Genomic DNA, 21,807 nt, shown 5'->3' on the forward strand with positions numbered 1-21,807 from the left:
GAAACTGCATGGTCTTATTTTTATCTTGGTTTTATGGAAATTATAGATAGACATGCACCCCTGCGTACATTTAGAGTGAAGGGACGAGACAATCCTTGGTTTTCTACTGAATTATCTAGTCTCCTACATGAGAGAAACAAGGCCTGGGCAAAGGCTAGGAAATCAGGCTCAGAGGTAGAATGGCTACGCTTTAGGCAGCTAAGAAATAGCTTCACATCACAAATAAAAAGTGCTAAGTGTAAGTATTATCTGTCAGTTACCACAAAGAACCTGAATAATCCTGGAACATTTTGGAAAGCCATAAAATCGATATACACCGGTGATATCCGTTATGAGCTACCTCCGTGCATTACCACAGCATCTGGCACTATATCGGACAGGGCCACTATGTTAAATTGTTTTAATGAGCATTTTGTGTCCTCTGGCTCTCTGTTTGATTCTGTGACTAACTCTGCTTCTGTGAACACCACAGTCTGTGACTCTGAAAAACGTGTTTTGGAAAACCCTTTTAGTTTTACTCCTTTTACTATTGATGTTGTTCGTGAAGCTTTAACCAAGTTAGATCCTAAGAAACCGGCTGGCCCGGACAACGTAGAACCTTTCTTTTTAAAGATAGCTGCAGATTTTATTGCTCCACCTCTCACTACTCTTTTTAACCTCTCCCTCAGCTCAAACACAATTCCAAAATTGTGGAAGTCAGCGTATGTCCTGCCTCTACTAAAAGGTGGGGAGGCCACTTTATTAAATAATTATAGGCCCATCTCTAAATGATCAGTTCTGGCTAAGGTTCTTGAACGCCTAGTGAGTGAACAGGTAAAGGTTTTTTTATGTACAAATGACATCCTGTCTAAAAATCAGTCAGGCTTCAGAAAGCAACATAGCACCATCACTGCCACAATGAAAGTGGTGAATGATGTGGCGAGTTTTTTAGATAATAAGCAGAGTTGTGCAGCTCTATTTATTGACCTGTCCAAAGCGTTTGATACCGTCGATCATCACATCTTAAAGCAGAGGCTACTCAGTATTGGCATATCCAGCCATGCATTAGGGTGGTTTGTGAACTACCTCTCTGAATGGTCCCAATGTGTTCACTTTGATGGGCTGTCTTCTGAGTGGTTAAACATTACTAATGGTGTTCCTCAAGGTTCTGTTTTAGGTCCACTTTTATTCATTACATTACATTACATTGCATTTAGCTGGCGCTTTTATCCAAAGCGACTTACAATAAGTGCATTCGACCAGGAAGATACAACCTTGAAGAAAACAGAATCATATAAGTACATCAGGTTTCATAGAGCCAAACATTTCAAGTGCTACTCAACTGGCTTTAGATGAGCCAGCCCTTTATTAGTATATAAGTGCTTTGTTAGTAATTCTATCGCTCAAAGTGGAGTCAAAGGAGATGAGTTTTCAGTCTGCGCCGGAAGTTGTGCAAGCTATCTGCTGTCCTGATTTCAATGGGGAGCTCATTCCACCATTTTGGAGCCAGGATAGCAAACCCACAAGTTTTTGCTGATGGGAACTTGGGTCCCCCTCGCAGAGCGGGTGCAGCGAGCTGTTTGGCCAATGCAGAGCGGAGTGCACGTGCTGGGGTGTACGGTTTAACCATGTCCTGGATGTAGGAAGGGCCAGATCCATTCACAGCATGGTACGCAAGTACCATTGTCTTGAAGTGGATTCTAGCAGTTACTGGAAGCCAGTGAAGGGAGCGGAGGAGCGGCGTGGTGTGGGAGAATTTAGAAAGGTTGAAGACCAGACGAGCTGCTGCATTCTGGATGAGCTGCAGAGGTCGGATGGCACATGCAGGTAGACCAGCCAGGAGGGAGTTGCAGTAGTCTAGGCGTGAGATGACGAGAGCCTTGACCAGAACATGCCCTGATTTCTGGGTCAGCTGGGGACGTATCCTCCTGATGTTGTAAAGCGTGTATCTGCAGCAGCGGGTTGTAGCAGCGATATTTGCAGTGAAGGACAGTTTGTTATCTAGGATCACACCCAGATTCCTTGCAGTCTGAGTCGGGGAGACAACAGAGGTGCCGATGTTGATTGTTAGGTCAAGAGTGGGACAATCTTTTCCCGGAAGGAAAATCAGTTCAGTCTTGTCAAGGTTGAGCTTGAGGTGATGAGCAGACATCCACTGAGAGATGTCTGCTAGGCAAGCAGAGATGCGTGCGACGACCTGGGTCTCTGAGCGGGGAAAGGACAGAATTAGTTGGGTGTCGTCAGCGTAGCAGTGGTATGAAAGACCATGCGGGCTAATGACAGACCCGAGCGAGTTTGTGTACAAGGAGAAGAGGAGGGGACCAAGAACAGAGCCCTGAGGGACCCCTGTAGTTAATTGACAAGGGTCGGACTCGGTCCCTCTCCAAGTTACCCTGTAGGTGCGGTCTTTGAGGTATGAGGTGAGGAGGGAAAGTGCAGTGCCTGAAACTCCAAGTTCTTGGAGACTGCGAAGGAGGGTCTGATGGTTCACCGTGTCGAATGCAGCAGACAGGTCCAGAAGGATGATGACAGAGGAGAGGGCTGCTGCCTTAGCAGTGTGCAGTTCCTCATAGACAGCATGGAGAGCAGTTTCTGTTGAGTGACCTGCCTTGAAACCAGACTGGTGCGGATCCAGAAGGTTGTTCTGATGGAGATAACAGGAGAGTTGTTTAAAGACAGCACGTTCAAGTGTTTTAGACAGGAACGGGAGGAGAGAGACAGGCCTGTAGTTTATAACATCAGACGGGTTGAGAGTGGGTTTCTTTAGGAGAGGGTTTACTCTTGCCTCCTTGAGACTGTTTGGAAAATGACCATAAGTTAGAGAAGTGTTGATGAAATGGGTGAGAAACGGTAGAATATCAGGAGCGATAGTCTGAAGGAGGTTTGAGGGGATAGGGTCCAGAGGACAGGTGGTAGGACGGGCAGAGGTAATGAGGGTAAGAACCTCACTTGGAGAGAGAGGGGAGAAGGAGGTCAGTGTGTGGGTGAAGAGAGGGTCTGGTGACCCAGCGGTGAGTAAAGGGGAGTCAGAAAAAGAAGAGCGAATATCATCAACCTTCTTTTCAAAGTGGTTAACAAAGTCGCTTGACAGAAGGGAGGAGGGGGGAGGGGCTTTGGGGGGGTCCAAGAGGGTGGAGAAGATGGAAAATAGTTTTTGGGGATTGGAATAGGAAGATTGGATCTTATCTTGAAAGAAAGTGCTTTTTGCCTGAGAGATGGAAGCACAGAAAGAGGAGAGGAGAGCCTGATAGGTTAGGAGGTCGTCATGGTTTTTGGATTTCCACCATTTCCGCTCTGCTGCCCTAAGGATGGTTCTATTAGCACACAGTGCGTCATTTAGCCAGGGAGCAGGAGGGGACTGACGAGCCTGCCGAGATGTGAGAGGACAGAGAGAGTCCAGAGAGGATGAGAGAGTAGAGAAGAGGGTTTCTGCAGCAGAGTTTGGAGGCAGGAGTTGGAACGAATCAGAGGAAGGGAGGGCTGAGAGCACCGATGAGGCAAAGGTAGAGGGGGAGAGGGAACGAAGGTTGCGGCGGACAGGTGCAGAATTAGAAGAGATTAGGTTGTTATTTTTGGAAAGGGGTAGAGAGAATGAAATGAAGAAGTCATCGGATGTGTGGAGCGGGTTTACAGAGAGGTTAAAAGTAGTGTAGTGCCTTGAGAATATGAGATCAAGGACATTGCCAGCGTTATGAGTTGGTGGGGATGGAGACAGTGAGAAAGCAAAGGTGGTTAACAGAGATGTTAGTTTGTCTATCTTCCCTGTCTGGAGGTTGAAGTCTCCGAGAAGTACAGCGGGAGGGCCAGTTTCAGGGATGTGTGAGAGGAGATTATCTAACTCCTCCAAGAAGTCCCCCAAGGCGCCTGGTGGACGGTAGAGAACAACAATTAATTGTATAGGATGGGTTACTGTGACGGCATGGAATTCAAAGGTGGAAGGAGTGAAGTTAGGTAGCTTGAAGAGGGAAAAGCTCCAGTTGGGAGAGAGCAGGAGACCAGTGCCACCTCCTCTGCCAGAGGGTCTGGGTGTATGGGAGAAGGAATATGCTGTGGAGAAAGCTGCTGGGGTGGATGTGTTGGATGGAGTGATCCAGGTCTCCGTGAGAGCAAGGAAATCCAGAGACTGCAGGGAAGCGTAGCCAGAGATGAAGTCAGCCTTAGGAACAGCTGACTGGCAGTTCCACAGGCCCCCTGAAACGAGATGTTGGATCTCAGTGGAGCATGTGGGATAGACAAGAGCAGGCCGGTTATATTGATTAGGAGATACACGGGGCCAGTGATAATTGCGAGAGGACACATGAACAGGAATGGAGAAAATACACATGATTATAGCATGAGGGGCTAAAAAACCAAAGAGAATTGAATAAAACAAAAGAAAACACCAGCGATACTTAGCTCAATCAAAGTAGGATTTGCCTCCTCTTTGCCTCCCTCGTGACTCCCACAGGACTCCAATGTCTTTGTCAGTCTTACTCCCACAGGACTCCAATGTCTTTGTCAGTCTTACTCCCACAGGACTCCAATGTCTTTGTCAGTCTTCGTCTGGCTGACGCTCCAGGAAAGAGCCACCTAAGATGGACACCTGATTGCTGAGTTCTCACAGCAATGGGGGCACGCCCCTCTAATTAGTTAACTATCTTCAGCTGGTGGGCGACAGCAGAGTGTTCCTGCCTATTGTAATGCAGGGTTAAGGCGCGTGACCCACTGAGACCTGTCTTACAGGTTGAGTTGAGCAGATCTGAGATTTAAAATCTCTCAGAAATTGCTGTTTTAGCTACAATAACTACAGAACAATTATACAGAGTAGAATAAATGAAACAGAGAAGTCTATTTAAACAAGAATATAACTTACAGTGATTGCTGATTCAGTATAGGTAGTGTCCTCACCGGGTCTGGATGCACACTGAGTTATTCAGATTTTAAATGCGCTATTTAAATGATTTTTAGCTGAGGGTTTACTAACTCACGCTGTTTGCACTTCGCGCAATCAGCAGATTGTTCCTGCCTATTGTCATGCAGGGTTGAGGTGCGTGACCCACTGAGACCTGTGTTACAGGTTGAGTTGAGCAGATCTGAGATTTAAAATCTCTCAGAAATCGCCGTTTTAGCTACAATAACTACAGAACAATTATACAGAGTAGAATAAATGAAACAGAGAAGTCTATTTAAACAAGAATATAACTTACAGTGATTGCTGAGTCAGTATAGCTAGTGTGCTCACCGGGTCAGGATGCAGACTATTCTCCGTCTACATCAGGGATGGGCAACTTTGATGGCGGTGGGGGCCACATAATTGATGTACTGGCCACCAGGGGGCCGCAGATTCATTTGGAACACAAACAAAAATTCCATGTGTTGTATGTAATTATTAACAAATATACTAAGTCTGACATCTTCATTGACATTTTACAATCAAAGGGAACATCCCCAAAAAATGGGAACATCCTCTAATAAGCTCACTAAACAAATATCGGTTCACAGAAATTTTATTTCATTTTTACAAGTGGCATGTTGGTAAAGAACAGGTTATTAAACAGTGGAATAAAATGATTTTAAACTATTGGAAAGCACGGAAAATGTGTGTGTATTGAGATTAACCATTAAGATGACATACACATGAAGTCATGAACACTAACCCAGATATTAGTTGTCTAACTTGAACCTAAAACACTTGTAGCCTGTCTCTGCATTCCCCTTATTCCACAATAAGGGGAATGTCAACACAGACACCGTTCAGCCCGCACTCTGCTGTTCCTCAGCACCACTCCCCCTCCCTCCCGCTGAAATTATGAATGAAAAGCGTGGTAATCATAGATAACACGGCAGGGTCCGTGACAGTTTGTTTTCATCTGATTTCAAATAAACAAAGTCTTGGTTTTAAGAGTATTAAACTTGTTTCGCCAAATTCAGAAGATAATTACAACTTTTAAGCTTGGAAAGGCATAATTACAAGCGGCAACTTAACGTCACAGCAGGCATAACAACAGCCGGTGCTTCTTGTGAGGGTTTCCCCGGGAAACAAACACAATACACACAAATGCGTCACAGATTATTTCGCGGTATTTGAAATCATGTACGCAGCTCGCGACGTAACTAGGAGTCTAGTGGACGGTATTAGTACTACAAGTGAAAAAAAAATTAATTTTTTTTTTTATTAATTACGTTTTTTATAAATTATTCTGAGGGCCACAAAAAGAGGAGGTGGGGGCCGCATGCGGCCCGCGGGCTGCCATTTGCCCATCCCCGGTCTACATCAATAGTTTAGGTGAAAATGTCGATGGACCAATCTTACATTTTTATGCTGACGATACCGTGATGTATTGTGCAGGTCCCTCCATTAAGGAGGCTGTTGTTGAATTGCAAGCTGTTTTTAACATTATTCAGACTCAGCTCTCTTAACTAAAGCTTCTTTTAAATGTTGATAAAACCAAGGTAATGCTCTTTTCAAAAGCTAAAAAGACACCAGAGCCTGTTGTGGATATTGTAACTATGCAAGGAATAAGAATGGAAGTGGTTACCTGTTACAAATACCTTGGTATCTGGCTTGATGATTGTCTCACTTTTAAACGTCATGTCATTAATCTACTTAAAAAACTGAGGGTTAGGCTAGGTTTCTTCTACAGGAACAAGTCCTGTTTCTCTGCTTGAGGCCAGGAAAAGGCTAGTCACTGTGACCTTTTTACCTGTGGTGATTTGATTTATATGAATGCACCTGCCAATTTCCTGGTCAAGTTAGATGCTGCGTATCACAGCGCACTGAGATTTTTGACAAACTGTAAAGCATTAACCCATCACTGTACCCTGTATGCAAGGGCTGGTTTGCCTTCGCTAACTGTACGGATGCTCAGTCACTGGTACATTTTTATATATAAAGCCATGTTCGGGAAACTTCCATCTTATATCTGCTCCCTGATCTCACAGCAAATTGTAAGTAATTGCATGCTGTGTTTTTATTAAATGTGCCAACTGCTAGGACTGTCTTAGGGAAGATGGCATTTAGATGTGCAGCTCCTCTGTCTTGGAACAGTCTGCAATTGAAATGGAAACTGAGCAATCTGGTGTCACTAAATGTTTTTAAAGCTCGGTTGGATGCTACTCAATCGGAAGCTGTTGGTACCTGCTCATGTGGATAGCATGTAAATTGTAAACCCTGCAATGATGCTGTATGATGTCCTTTTTGTTGTTCTGTTTATGTTTTATGTTTCATGTGGAACCTACTTGAGAAGGTCTCCCTTGAAAAAGAGATCAATGATCTCAATGGGATACACCTGGATAAATAAAGGTTTGAAATGAAATGAAATGTGGCAGAACAAAGGTGTGAGGCTCAGCCAAACTGCCAGGAAACAGAAAGGTCCCTTTCTGCATTGCCACAAGAAGCTTCTCAGGTCCTGCCATGGGAGCGTCAGGAGCGGGGATACTCTGCTTCAGGATCTGCTCTTCCTGAGCAACACGTTCTCACTCCCAACCCGTCACATATTGACGGACGGTCAGGGCTCCTCCCCGTCACTCTATTACGGACATGGTACCCCTGAGTCAGTTTTCAACGGGCAGGGCGTCCCATAGACCTTCATAGACCTCCCATAGCGTTGATAATAGACGCCATGAGAACGCTCCCCGACGGTCGGTTGTTATTGTCAATATTAATATAATAATTATTTATTTTTTAATAGTCACACTCGATTTCGCCAATTTTCTTGTTGCCCCAGCTGGTCGACAACTCTTTTAGCAGAAACAAAGGCTACATTAATGTATTAAAAAAATGTTAATCCATGTGTGTGGTTGGGGAATTAATGGACGTGCCGTTGTGCGTTACAAACTCTTCAACGACAACCCTAATTATATTTAAAAACATTTTAGAAGGCCTCACGAAATACTTTAATGTACATTTAAATTTAAATGTGAAGGGAGGTGATTGACATTATTCACCCAAATATTTATGGGTTGGGGTATTGTTCCGCACGGACATTTTAGTTAACCGGACTTCCTGTTGATGTGAAATCCGAAAACATTTACAAAAAAAAAATACTTTATTCAGAGTTTGCTTGCTTTTCTCTTTCGAGGTCATCACATAACGGCATTGTAATACACGGTTCGGCTGCATTAAATATTACATATCTGCCGTAGTTTGCTATTTATAGAGCCCTGATGAGAGGACTCCTAGACAAACAGGAATAACTGCCGCCGAAACTGAATATTTGACGTGGATCATAAATATACCAGCAATTAAACAACATCTTAAATTTCTCTTCACAATATACGTCTCCTAGCAGTATCAATACTAATTTGGCTGACCTTTATATTTGATCTAATCGGTATATTGGTATATGTACACCATAACGGTGCACAGCTGATAGAAAGGGACACCTGGTGGTTAAAGCACGTTATTGAAATGTATTATTTTTATTATTAGATATTAATAGGAGACACAGACAGACAAACTAATAGAGCTCCTGCGGTCACGTGACTTTTGGTTATCAGCCACCATTTTGGCAGTAAACATGACGATCGGCGCCAGCGTTTTCCTACCGTGCGAGTATACATCTCATTTTAATTCAAGTGAAATTCGGCTTTATAGTACAAAATTAGAAAGATTAAATATAAGCGACCCATATAATGCACCCGGTGTGCTTTTCAAGAGCATAACCTCCTGCTCTGAAGACGATGTACCCGACTTGCGCTACGCGGACATCCACAGCTATCTTGTAAGCTTTCCATCAGTGTACTCAGGAGACTCCCTCAGAGCTTACAAAAGCTTGGAGGCTTACAAATGGTGTCAGTCCGGCTTCGTAAACAACATTCAACTGTGGAGTCTTACATCCCAAAACTTCGGCATCATCACTGCAAGGGTAAGTATTAAATTATTCCAGTTTTGATAGGCAGTGTCACGTTAGCATTGTTTGTTTATTAGCTTGTCTAGCTACGGCAGTGTCACGTTAGCATGTTTGTTTATTAGCTTGGATAGCTACTGCAGTGCGTCTGAAACTAGTTTGTATTTTTGAACGTACTCAACCAAAGTGGCTGGCGTTTTTAACCTTTATTTATCTATTTTTGAATTTCATATATAGGTTAATCACTCCCAAAGGCTTAATGAAAGTCAACTAAAGCCATGGGTGGTGGTCAGGAACGACGGTGTTGTGCTGGGAGCCCACTGCAACTGCACAGCGGGACTCGGGGAGAGCTGCTCTCATGTGTCAGCTGTTCTCTTCAGTCTGTGGGGAAAAAACAACGAAAGGCACGAGGAGATCAGCTGCACATCCAAGAAATGCAAGTGGGCCTCTCCCAGTGAGGATGCTGCGAAGAATGTGGAGTACCTGCAGGGCAAGGACATCATATTCAACCATACTCAACAAAATAAAAAGGGGAATTCCACCAAGGGTACCTCTGCGCCGGCATCTTTCCCACCCCTGACTGCTGCTGAGCAAACACAGCTCTACAAAAATCTCTCACAGTGCCGGACTCAAGATGGGAAGTCCTGCAGACCTGCAGTCCTGTCAGTTGTTCGCGGGTACGCCACATCCTATGTACCCAAGACTGTCAAGCTAGATTTACCTGAACCCCTTACCAGTCTGTACGACAAGAAGGCAAGAGACCTGAACCTGGCTGAATTACAAGAGCGTGCAGAAGGAATATTTGAGGACTTGACTGTCACTGAAGAACAGGTACAGAACATATTCTGTTTACTAATGACTGAAATCTAAGATCTACCATGTTATGTGCACGTGTACTGTGTGTGCTAACTTGCAATGTAAATGAGAAACTGTTTGGATTGCCATGCTTTCAGAGTGATATTGTAGAGGAGGAGACCCAAGCCCAGTCCAAGTCCAGAATTTGGTTTGATCAAAGGAGTGGTAGGGTGACAGGATCTACCTTCAGAGCAGCAACAAGAACAGACCTCAGAAAACCAGCAGTGTCTCTCATAAGACAGATATGTGACCCAAAGTCCCATGTTTTCAGCAGTGAGGCTACCAGGTATTCATGAGCATAGAGAATTCCAGCCAATGTCAACATGCAGTTGAACATCCTAACATACTCCAAATAGCATCCCAAAAGTTTCTGCCTTGTTGTAAGGTGTCAGCTGATGTTCATCATCCCAAAAGTAATGGGCATATGCATTTGATTACTTATTGTATGAAACATTGTGACATGTGCATCAGCAGACACCTTACAATACAGCTGTATCATGTGGGATGATATAAAATGCCACATCTTCACAACAAGTCAAGGGTAGTGTGTGTGAGCATTACAACTGCATGTTGAAATCAGCTGGAATTTCCCTGTAAACTAAAATAGGGTGTGCAGTGTGTAATCTCTTCTATGTATTTGTTAACTTGTCATTTCCATAGGGTGTACAAGGAAATTAGTGTGAGGTGAATGAAGGGTAAATGCAGTAAGTACTAGGCTATTCTTTAAAAAGAAGTGTAAAACCAAGTACAGCAGTAAACATTTGTAAAGGGCAGGGAGGTAGCAATGTGGGGTGGCATTACTATTGTCCAAAACTCATATTTACATTGTTTCTTCAGATGGGGATGCAAGAATGAAGAACTGGCCAGAAAATACTACGAAATGCAGCATCGCCTATCACACACAGACGTCCTGGTGCGACCAGCCGGATTTAGAATTTCACCTCTGCACCCATTTATCGGGGCCTCACCTGATGGGTATGTGTCCTGTAGCTGCTGTGGTACAGGGGTCTTAGAAATTAAGTGCCCATTTTCTGCAAAGGAGCTTTCTGTCAATGAAGCTGTAAATTCTGTTGCACACTTTTGCCTTGAACAAGATTCCCAAGGAAAAATTAGACTTAAGCGAGACCATGCATACTTCTACCAAGTGCAGATGCAGCTATTTGTTACCAAATTGGCATACTGTGATTTCATTCTGTGGACTGAAAAGGAAGGTGATTCACCCTTTGTGGAACGCATTACATTTGACCCAGAATTCTTTCACAAAGAACTTGAACTTGCTCGTGACTTCTTCCTAAAATGCATCATCCCAGAGCTGTTAGGCAAATGGTTTTCTGCACCAAAACAAGCAACTGCAAGCACCGATCCCCAGCAACAGTGGTGCTACTGCCGTGCACCTGCGGCAGGGAACATGCTTGTTTGTGCCTCAGGGTTCTGTGCCGTGAAGAGGTTCCACCAAACCTGCCTTCGGATGAAAAGGGTACCGAAACAGTGGGTGTGTCCTAGTTGTAGGAAACTAATCAATGCCCAAAAAAAAAAAACATAATTACTTAGTCTTACTTACTTACGAAAAGTGTGAATATGAATGAGCTGATGCAATGTCAATATTTTATTAATTAATAAACAACTGTTAAACCAATGTCTTCTGTGTCTGTAGCAGTATCTGTAGCGCTCTTAAAACATGGATAGGTCACTCAAATCTAGTGAGTGAGAAAAGTAGTCACAACAAACAAGTGAGAAGCGAATCAAAAAGGTTTATTTTCTGTTGACGCACACATTCATCACTCAAAGGGCACCACAGAATCAGGTACATTTGTTAGTCCACAACATACACTCACAATTTTATCAAGATAAGTAACATCATTTTCTTTCTCTATGTCTGTGAAAGTTATTGGCACAGTGCTTTGTAAGATAGTATATTTCTGACGAAGTACTCCTATGACTCTTTCGATGTGAATCCTTAAAGAGGCTAGAGATCTTGTATTCTCTATGTCAGCAGGATCTAACTGTGTTTTTCCACGAGTAAATGCTGGAATTTTTAATTCAGCCTGACACCTTTCAACAGACTCCTTCACCAGAAACCCCCTGTCTGCCAAAACAACATCCCCTGGGAGAATATTAGGTAAAAAATCACTGTGTTCTGTAATGAACTTATCACTGGTGCGATCTCCCCATCCAGTAGAAATGAAACAAATTGAACCTTGAGGGCAAATGGCAATTAAATATTTCATGGTGTGATGTGATTTGTATCTTGAGTAACACTGCGCACTGGGTCGCAATCTACTTGGTTTCTCTAGAAATATTTCAAAGCAATCAATGATACAAACAGTCTTCTCGTAGTCACCATTTCTAAATACATATGGAAGAGATGTTCTTAAAGATTCTCTTTCAGGCCACACCACTAAACTTGGCACCAGTCTACAATAAATCAAATTAACACAGTGTTTGAAGTGCCTGGAGACAGTCGTTGGATCGATGCCAAAATAAAAACCCAAAAAGTCAAATGTGAAGTTCATTCGAAGCTTCATCAAAGTCAACATGTATTGTTGAAAACATGTTATTGATGATTTAAGTTTGAGAAATGGAGCCAAATATTGAAAAATGGTCATAAGACATGTATAGGTTTCTAACCCAGTGAGGACATTCACCTTTTTATCATCATTATGCAAACTAATCTCTGTCAGGGTCTTCCTATTTATCTTGTCCCTTAACAACATGTTTTCAGTCCTTAGAGCTTGGCATTCTAGCTCAAGACACTGGATGCGGTTAGAACAGGTTTCAGAGGTGCATGGTGGTGTTGCTGGATCAGGCTGGACAGGATCTTCATCGCCTGAGTCTACCAAAGGATCTGAGATGGGGGGCTCCTTCAAAGGCTCTGTGATTTGGTCTTCTTGGGCTGCCTTGTTCTGGGGACAATCAGTTGATGTCCTGATGAAAACACAGAAGCAGCAAAATGAGCTTTCATGCATACAATACTGATGGCAGTTTACATGTTTACAGTCTGACATGTTTAATGGAAATCATATGATATTAGCCTTCATTAAATGACTGGTGTGACGTTTTTGTTTAGAACCATATCACGGCAGTTAACTATTTGAAATAAAATAATCTGAATAACACACCGATAACAAGTAGACCCAACATGTAATCAGACAGGAGTTTGATCTACCAACCTTTGACGGATGGCTTCTGCAGATAGCTTTGCCTGCTCTACTTTGTGCAATTTAGCCTTCTGCCTTCTGTTAAAAACCTCCAGTCTCGTTTTTCGTCTCCTCTTCTCTGGAGATGGAAGGTAATCAAAAATTGACGGAATAAAATCCGGACTCAACGGGTTATCACTCTTTCTCCCTAAAAAATAAGAAGGAATATTTTCAACACGGGTTTGTTTACCACTAGCTTGCTACAAGCTAACTGGCTAGGCTGCACCAGAGCCACACTTGTTGAGTTAAAAAGGGACATCACAGAGTCCGTTAGCTATAATAACTGGGTGCTAGATTCTACTTCGGTAAAAATTAAACTGACCAGAAACTTTTTGTAGCATTGTACTGTATTCCTTCACCCACCTGATATGAAGTGATCACTGCATAAGCGAAAGCAAACGGCCGGGGGGTCCCATCTTTCAGTCTTGTTCAGACGGCTCCTGGCTCTTTTAATCGCTGCGATCCACTTTTCCCTCCTCTCCGCGTCTTTTGGAATGCGATAATAAGATACACCTTTCTTCTTCCCACGCCTATTTGTGCAACCTGGTGCACAGCAGTTATCCACCATCCTCGACAGTCTGCCAGTGCCTGCCAATGAATTTACTGACGCGATTACTGCCAAAATGGCTGCCCCCTTCGTTTCTCGTCACGTGACCAGCATATGTGACATCATCCGCAGGAGCTCTATATGGCTTTATTTAAACATTAAAGAATACTTTAGGTTAAGGTCTTATTTTGAGTAAGAAAAAAGCTTTGGGGGTATACATATTAAGCCTGACAAATTACTAATATATTGCTTTCCTGCAATGTTAACTACTGTATGTTTAAGCACTTATTTTAACTGATATTATACGTATGTATTATACTCTTATAAGATGTATGTAGATAGTATAAGAAATGTGCAGAATATGACAGTTTAATGGTGGAGGTATACACACATATTGATAGATGTCTTGTAATGCACTGTTGAGGAACCTGCGACCCAAGTTTTCATCTCCGACCTTGTCAGGTATTGAATATTCAATAAATAAAGAACACAGAAGTATTAAATATAAAACACAGAATTTGTGTGATTATACTAAATGATTTACAAATAAACACAACTGCATATTTACAACTGTTACACATGCTGATGTAACGCAAATGTTTCCAACTTAGGATCAATAAAGTATGTCTTATTGATGATCGATGGCTACTGCCATATTTGCCTCTGAACCTTGACAAGTGCATGTTTCAGGCTTATCAATTAACAACAGGAGGGGTCACAGACATAAGACCAGCTGTTAAATAAAGCTCTTCTGACCTTAGCTGTCATGTGGGTATATTAATGCTGCCCATTATGGGCACAAGCAATTTTCAGCCATTTATTAATTATATGTTTTAAATTTAAGTGTTTCCTATCCCCTAAACCTCCAGGGATGTACACAGTTTAATACTGGCAACTTCTTATTATGGGAAATACGAAAGTGTCTTTTAAAACTACAATTCCCAGTAGAGACGTGCCATAGAGCATGTTGCAAAACACAATAGCCAGCATGTGTAGTTCTGGGGACAGGGTGGACCCGTTCAAATCCAGTTTTGGACAGTCTGCCGTGGTTCCATCCCATTTCAAAGTGTTGTTTGACGCTCGGCGTAACCCTCGGCGCACACTCAAACATCCAATCTCAGAGCTTGGAATATCACGGGGTTTGTTAAGCGAAGCGGAGATATTACTTACTTCCGGGTGTAAAATTCTCTAAAGCAAATACTATGAGCTGCTCCGACCCTCGGTCCTGACGGACTCCAACTTGTGTTTATTAATCAAACAAATAAATAACCACAAGGATAATTATGTGTTATTTTTGAGTAAATAACAGTGTGTGGTTTAGAGAAGAATACAAAATTAGAAGGAAAAAATGATGAAACAATACAGATTTAATTAAAATAAAGAAGTAAAATCAATAAGTGTGGCTTGATATTGAGTAAGAAAAAGGTTGATAAACGCTGTGAGAATGGATCTGCGGAGAGCATTTCGCCGCGATCCCAACTCGTCTATTTCCAACATTCAGGGAGCTCTATGCAAGTCAATGGGATGCCCTGCCCGTTGAAAACTGACGTCCAAGGGGTACCCTGTACGTAATAGAGTGACGGGGAGGGGCCCTGACCGTCCGTCAATATGTTACGGGTGGGGAATGAGAACGTGTTGTCCTGAGACCTGCAACGCTTGCTGAACCTGCGGAAACATGAAACAATCAATATTAATGAACAAAAGGGAATATTTGTAATGAAAAAGAGTTGGGATTATTTTGAACAGTAAATAATTGTATTGGGTAAGTATTACAGTGTAAGTATACATGTTTTTGCAGTATATGTAGTATGCTTATTTACTCACCATTTTGCGGTAGTTGCAACATTCACTTCTGGGAGCTGGATGGTGGTCTCAGTCCTCACCTTGTCGTTGGTGATCACGCACTCTCGGATGTGCTTATAAGCACGTATCACCATTGTGAACCGTGAGACCCTCTTTCCCTCGCAGCGCACAGCATTTTTGTAAAGGTCACAGAGCCTTGTGAAGATGGCCTCCACCACTCTGTTGCAGTTTGGCCTCTGTGCAGGACTGTGAGCCCCAATGAAGCACCTGTAAATTCAACAGAATACTTATTATTATGAATTACTAAAGATTGAGATGTATTTGTACTTTTCTGTAATTGTACTTCCCTAAAGTTATGGGGGAAACCCAGAAATTGTTGTTCTGCTTTATTCCATCTGACACACACACTTGCTTATTGTATGTCTCTTATGTAATTGTTTGTTTTGGACCCAAGAAAGGAAAGGTGGTGTTCAAGTCAATAAGGATCCTTTAATAAACTTGACTACACTTATTAAGGTGAAGACAGTATTTCAGACAGTTTCAGTCATTTTAAAATGTTGTACTTAATGTAACAAACCTTTTAGTGCTCTCCACACCTGGTGCCACAATCTCTTTTGTTGCCCTGAATCGCTCCTGCTTCAGTGTGTTTCTGTGACGGGGTGGATAGCTGGTCTTCCTCTTGTCGAAATCCCCCAGTGCCTGCCACAGAGTGATTATTTTGACAAACTTGTCTCCACTTAAGGCCACGGAGACCAAACAAAAACTCTACCAGCTCCTGGACAGCTCCATACACATCGATATTGTCAGGGCCAACACAATCCTAAAATGAAAGATAATTAAAACATATTTGATAGCAACAACAAATGCTATTAACTGTAGCTGACATAACAAGCATGTAAATAAACATAAGAAAGGTAAATTGGTCCTTACATCGACTGAGGTGGATTGTTGTGAGGACTGGGTGCTGGTGGATGGAGGTGACACTGTCGATGTAGGGACCACAGACAGTGAGGAAAGGGTACTGGTGGAGGACGGAGGAGGGACCACAGACAGTGAGGACAGGGTGCTGGTGGAGGACGGAGGAAGGACCACAGACAGGGAGGACAGGGTGCTGGTGGAGGATGGAGGAGGGACCACAGACCGTGAGGAGAGGGTGCTGGTGGAGGACGGAGGAGGGACCACAGACAGTGAGGACAGGGTGCTGGTGGAGGATGGAGGAGGGACCACAGACCGTGAGGACAGGGTGCTGGTGGAGGATGGAGGAGGGACCACAGACCGTGAGGACAGGGTGCTGGTGGAGGACGGAGGAGGGACCACAGACAGTGAGGACAGGGTGCTGGTGGAGGATGGAGGAGGGACCACTGACAGGGAGAACAGGGTGCTGGTTGAGGATAGAGGAGGGACCACAGACAGGGAGGACAGGGTGCTGGTGGAGGACGGAGGAGGGACCACAGACCGTGAGGACAGGGTGCTGGTGGAGGACGGAGGAGGGACCACAGACCGTGAGGACAGGGTGCTGGTGGAGGATGGAGGAGGGACCACAGACAGGGAGGACAGGGTGCTGGTGGAGGATGGAGGAGGGACCACATACCTTGAGGACATGGTGCTGGTGGAGGATGGAGGAGGGACCACAGACCGTGAGGACAGGGTGCTGGTGGAGGATGGAGGAGGGACCACTGACAGGGAGGACAGGGTGCTGGTGGAGGACAGAGGAGGGACCACAGACAGTGATGACAGGGTGCTGGTGGAGGATGGAGGAGGGACCACAGACAGGGAGGACAGGGTGCTGGTGGAGGATGGAGGAGGGACCACAGACCTTGAGGACATGGTCCTGGTGGAGGATGGAGGAGGGACCACAGACCGTGAGGACAGGGTGCTGGTGGAGGATGGAGGAGGGACCACTGACAGGGAGGACAGGGTGCTGGTGGAGGACGGAGGAGGGACCACAGACAGTGATGACAGGGTGCTGGTGGAGGATGGAGGAGGGACCACAGACAGGGAGGACAGGGTGCTGGTGGAGGACGGAGGAGGGACCACAGACAGGGAGGACAGGGTGCTGGTGGAGGATGGAGGAGGGAACACAGACAGGGAGGACAGGGTGCTGGTGGAGGACGGAGGAGGGACCACAGACAGGGAGGACAGGGTGCTGGTGGAGGACGGAGGAGGGACCACAGACAGGGAGGACAGGGTGCTGGTGGAGGACGGAGGAGGGACCACAGACAGGGAGGACAGGGTGCTGGTGGAGGACGGAGGAGGGACCACAGACAGGGAGGACAGGGTGCTGGTGGAGGACGGAGGAGGGACCACAGGCAGGGAGGACAGGGTGCTGGTGGAGGACGGAGGAGGGACCACAGGCAGGGAGGACAGGGTGCTGATGGATGAAGACGGAGATAAAGAGGACGATGCTTTTCAGGCAGCAGGTAACCTTTGAAGGTGGAAGGTGGGGACAGTGAAGTTCTGAAACTCCTCAGGTTCAGCATGAACTTCATGAAGCTCTATTGCCACCTCGCTGCTCTCTGACTCTTGTATGGCCAGCTTGTAGTCCTGAATAGCTTGACCAGTTTGCTGGTAAAGGTACTCCACTCCCATCAGTTCCTCTTTAAAATCAAATAAAAATACAATTAGATAATACACCATCATATATATAATATCATTTTAAATATAAATGACTCAATCTAATTACTATTTAGATTATATGTTATTTGCATCAATCAGAAAACATAATGCAAGTGACAAAATGATGTAGACTAGATGTATCAACAAACCACCGCAGCCCGGACTTGAACCGGAGCAGCGAAGGAGTGATGAAGTATCTAGAGATCTGAGTCCAGCTGGCTGCTTGTGTTTCTGTTCATCAGGACATCATATGACCAGCAGATCCTGTGTGAACGCTCTACATTAGTCAGTGGACGTCCGACAACATGCACACTAACTTATACTTCAGCTATAGGCTATACTTTGGTTTAAATTGCTTGAATAAACTAGCTAGAGAGCTAAAGTTAATTACATTCATTCAATGTCAGAAGGATTACCTTTTAACAAACGTTGTAATGCTTTTCTTTCATTTCAATTTGAGTAAAACATTGAAGATATAACATTGTATTGTTTTCTTTTTACACTGACTAAGCTGTAATGAATTAATACGTCAGTCGAAGTTCAGCTTTGGTAAGGAAGAGACAGGACAGGCAGAGAGAAAGAGAGAGAGAGAAAGTGATGGAAGTCAGGAAGGAACTGCAGCTACAGTCACACAGAAGAATGTAGGCTTAATAACCCCATCTATTTATCTATCTATCTATCCATCTATCCATCCTTCTATCTATCTATTTATCTATCCATCCATCTATCCATCTATCTATGTATCCATCTATCTATCCATCTATCTATGTATCCATCTATCTATCTATTTATCTATCTATCTATCCATCCATCCATCCATCCATCCATCCATCTATCTATCTATCTATCCATCTATAACTGGGTCTTCATTTACAATATAGACAATAGGCATGATTTTTTAAACAACATACATCTATTGCAGTTATGATGTCATAATGACATACAATTGTATAAAACACAATTTGCTTACATCTTTGTTCTCTTTTGAGAATCAAACAAAACCGATTTAAATAAAACAAAATGCAAAGAAACAAGTGAAATGTACTAAATTGCTGAATTGCTTTGAATTCACTGGCAGGAGCGACAAGTGAGGAGGAGAAAAAAGTGAACAACGAGGGAGAGATTGAACAAAGAGAAAGAGTAGAGGACAGAGAGAGTAATGAACAGGAAGAAGACAGAGAGACTAAAGAAGATTGAAGAGAGGCTGCAGGTTATGGAAAGGAGAGAGACATGGAAAATGAATGTTGACAATGTTTTGTGATCATTTTAGCCTCTTCTGCATGTCCAGATCATTAATAGTAACAATCAACTGATTCTTATGCATTACACTTTCAAAAATAATTTATGCTGACATTGTCAGCCCACTGACATGGTTTGAAATCAATATATTATCCAATTTGTGATCCCCTACAAGACTTAAAAAGCACCTAACTAGATCATGAAAATTCCAAAAATCTCGTGTGGTATTCCCCGAACCCCCCTAGCATGTGTCTGACCTCGGTATTTAGGAAATCCTGGATACGGCCCTGATGTTGTTCCACTCTTCAAACATCCTCCTTAGAAGAGTGTTTCCATAGCAGTCTCAGTCCACATATAGCACCTCAGGAGGAGCCAACCCAGCCATTCTGTATCTGTTGATGAGTCCTTCAACCATAGGACCGAGACCAAAACCCTCGCTGGCTGTGAGCACGGACAAGATGACCTGTCCATGCTCATTACCAACGTTGGTTGCCCAGGTAGCGGTGCCGTAGCTTTTTCCCGCTAGCTTACGGGCCAGCTTTTTGGTTGAATCCATCTTCAGGATCCGACCGTACTGGGAAGTGATGGTGGCCTTGATTTCATCCAGCAGTTGCAGGACATCCTGGGCATAAACTTGCATCAGCCAACGGTGCTTCGGGACAGGAGGCATGGCAGGTACAGGATCAAAGGTCACGGGCAGAATCAGGCCTGATGTAACAGCACTGGCAATTCCTTTACAATCCTGCAGACACTGGACTGTCTTCTGCATCCACACCTCACCATTACGCTCCTGCAGCTTCCTCTGGATCTGGCTGCTGCTGTTTCCAAGCCCTCGCTGACGCATCAAACTTGCAACCTCAAAGTCACATGCAAGTTTAGATGTCAGGATGCAAGGGAACTGCACCCTGTGTCCAATGTCCAGCTGAGAGATGAGGCCGTGGCTCCAGCTGATGACCTTCCTCTTGCACCTTGGGCAGGCCAGGTACTCAGATGCAACAAAGTACATCTTTCCAACAGCCACAACCTGCCTGATCTTCTGATGCAGGCCAGCTGAGGTCAAAGGGTCTTTGTTGCAATCTGGATGCGGACAGGTCAGCATTACTTGCCACAGCTTTCGTGGCATCCACAGCAGGAGGGGATGACCAAAGTAATTTTCCTGAGCAGGAGATTTGCTGGTCCTCAGTGGCACCTGGGGGGATACCACCAAAGTTTGTCCACCCTGCTATCCAGCTCAGGATGCCCCTTTGCGTTTCACTTGAACAGAGCCTTTGATATCCACCTCTGATCCACTTCAGGCAAGGTGTGGGTCCAGCCAGCTGGAAGACTGACTTGTTGTGCTACAAAAAAACAAAACAAAAAAACAAAGAAATAAACAAATGCAAATTCATTTTTGCTTTATTGTCCCTAGATATGAAAAAGTTCATTAGATCATTTTTTTATATAGAGTGTTATGGAAATTGTTCTAATGGGTTAACATTTTGCTGTGATAACAGATGCTTTGTTGTCTAAGGCCCCGGCCCCACGAGGACGATAACGGTCGTTTGCGTTACTGTTTAGTGTCATATAGACCGTTCGGCCGCACTAGGACGACCGAATATGACAGTAAACAACTGCGGTAACGATAACGGGTCCCAAGGTGGTTAGCACGGCATACGCAATGCTCTGGGGGGGTCCAACGGCTCCGTGTGTAGGACCTATACGACCATTTTGTGATAATGATGACGCAATAGCCCCACCTCTCCCTACTTCTGCTGATCACCCCTGCGTCAAAGTAAACAGCACACTGAATTCAGATGATTTATCTTTCTCTCGATATGGACATAAACGCGAGTGAAGTCCATACCTGCCAACCCTACCGTTTTGGGCGGTAGTCTACCGCTTTTGACATGTTTCTACCGCCTACCGACTTAGCTTGCTTTCCCTACCGATTTTCAATCTTCCCAAACTATAACAAATAAAAATGACACTCCGACTCGACTTTTGATGGACACCGTTTGCAGCGTGTCTGTGATCGATCATACAAACAGTCCTCTGTGTTTCTGAAAGAGAAACAACGTGCAGACCGGGGGTAACGCTGCGGGAAAGGCAGCGTTACCCCCGACGAGGCATTTGAGTCCTGCAGGATTTCCCCGTTAATATCAGTGTCTCGAAAACACATGTTGGCGACTGAAAGACATCCAGTGTTTGGTCTTTTCCGGAAGCATCCTACAGTGTCTCAACTGAAAGAGGACCACAAACACACACAAAATATAATACAATTTTGAGATATTTATCTCCCGTTCTTTCACTTTTTCAACACCAAAATTGTCGTTAATCTCTCTGTTTAGTGAACTACAGCAATCTGAAAGCCTGTACATTATTTATATCACACTTTATCAGTACAAAAATTCAGGAAATTACTTTTTTAATGCAGTATTTTCTGATATATCGCGCCACAAAAAGATATTTCGCTCTGTGCAAACCTTTGACTCTAATATGTCATCAACATGAAACAAGAATATGAACCTGGCTTTATCCAAGGTTCACACAAGAGTTCTACATCCTGACACATCCTTCATCTACACTGTCTCAACTGAAAGAGGACCAGAAACACATAAAAAATATAATAAAATGTGGAGACTTTGGGATATTTATCTCCCATTCTTTTACTTTTCGGGCATTTTACAGACCAGACATGTCGTTGATGTCACTGTTTACCAAACTACCACTTTTCTGAAAAATGCATAAAATGATGCAATATATG

At 43.9% G+C, this 21,807-nt stretch overlaps 3 protein-coding genes across 10 annotated transcripts in view; 1 reads left to right on the forward strand and 2 right to left on the reverse strand.

Moving 5' to 3' along the window:
• The first annotated feature begins 7,263 nt into the window (after positions 1-7,263).
• LOC307021723 (uncharacterized protein) lies at positions 7,264-11,245 on the forward strand. Of its 3 annotated transcripts, XM_079654099.1 has the most exons (5): positions 7,264-8,825; positions 9,045-9,638; positions 9,761-9,948; positions 10,323-10,366; positions 10,500-10,575. In XM_079654099.1, the coding sequence occupies exons 1-4, from the start codon at positions 8,478-8,480 to the stop codon at positions 10,348-10,350; spliced, it is 1,158 nt and encodes a 385-aa protein (XP_079510225.1). In that variant the 5' UTR covers positions 7,264-8,477; the 3' UTR covers positions 10,351-10,366; positions 10,500-10,575. The 3 variants fall into 3 exon arrangements, with proteins under 3 accessions (XP_079510225.1, XP_079510226.1, XP_079510224.1); XM_079654098.1 differs by lacking the exon at positions 10,323-10,366 and having other exon boundaries at positions 7,265-8,825; positions 10,500-11,245; XM_079654100.1 differs by lacking the exons at positions 9,761-9,948; positions 10,323-10,366 and having other exon boundaries at positions 10,500-10,627.
• Positions 11,246-11,393: 148 nt separating this feature from the next.
• LOC307022747 (uncharacterized protein) lies at positions 11,394-17,798 on the reverse strand (the record flags this gene model as incomplete). The annotated part of the gene is made up of 6 exons (XM_079655639.1): positions 11,394-12,587; positions 12,833-15,071; positions 15,231-15,476; positions 15,787-15,908; positions 16,140-17,580; positions 17,635-17,798. 5 exons carry the CDS (start codon positions 17,796-17,798, stop codon positions 14,891-14,893), a joined length of 2,154 nt encoding a protein of 717 aa, XP_079511765.1. The 3' UTR covers positions 11,394-12,587; positions 12,833-14,890.
• Positions 17,644-21,807, reverse strand: part of LOC307021724 (uncharacterized protein) — a 29,142-nt gene continuing 24,978 nt past the window's right edge. For 3 of the 6 annotated variants that reach the window (XM_079654101.1, XM_079654102.1, XM_079654103.1), the window contains one exon: positions 17,644-20,401. In XM_079654101.1, the coding sequence (XP_079510227.1) occupies positions 19,408-20,187 (780 nt within the window). In that variant the 5' untranslated portion in view covers positions 20,188-20,401 and the 3' untranslated portion in view covers positions 17,644-19,407. The remainder of the gene's footprint in view (positions 20,402-21,807) is intronic. The other 3 variants (XR_013803229.1, XR_013803230.1, XR_013803231.1) reach the window with 3 other exon arrangements.

The sequence above is a fragment of the Notothenia rossii genome, assembly GCF_949606895.1.
Source record: "Notothenia rossii genome assembly, chromosome: 10".
Lineage (NCBI taxonomy): Eukaryota > Metazoa > Chordata > Actinopteri > Perciformes > Nototheniidae > Notothenia > Notothenia rossii.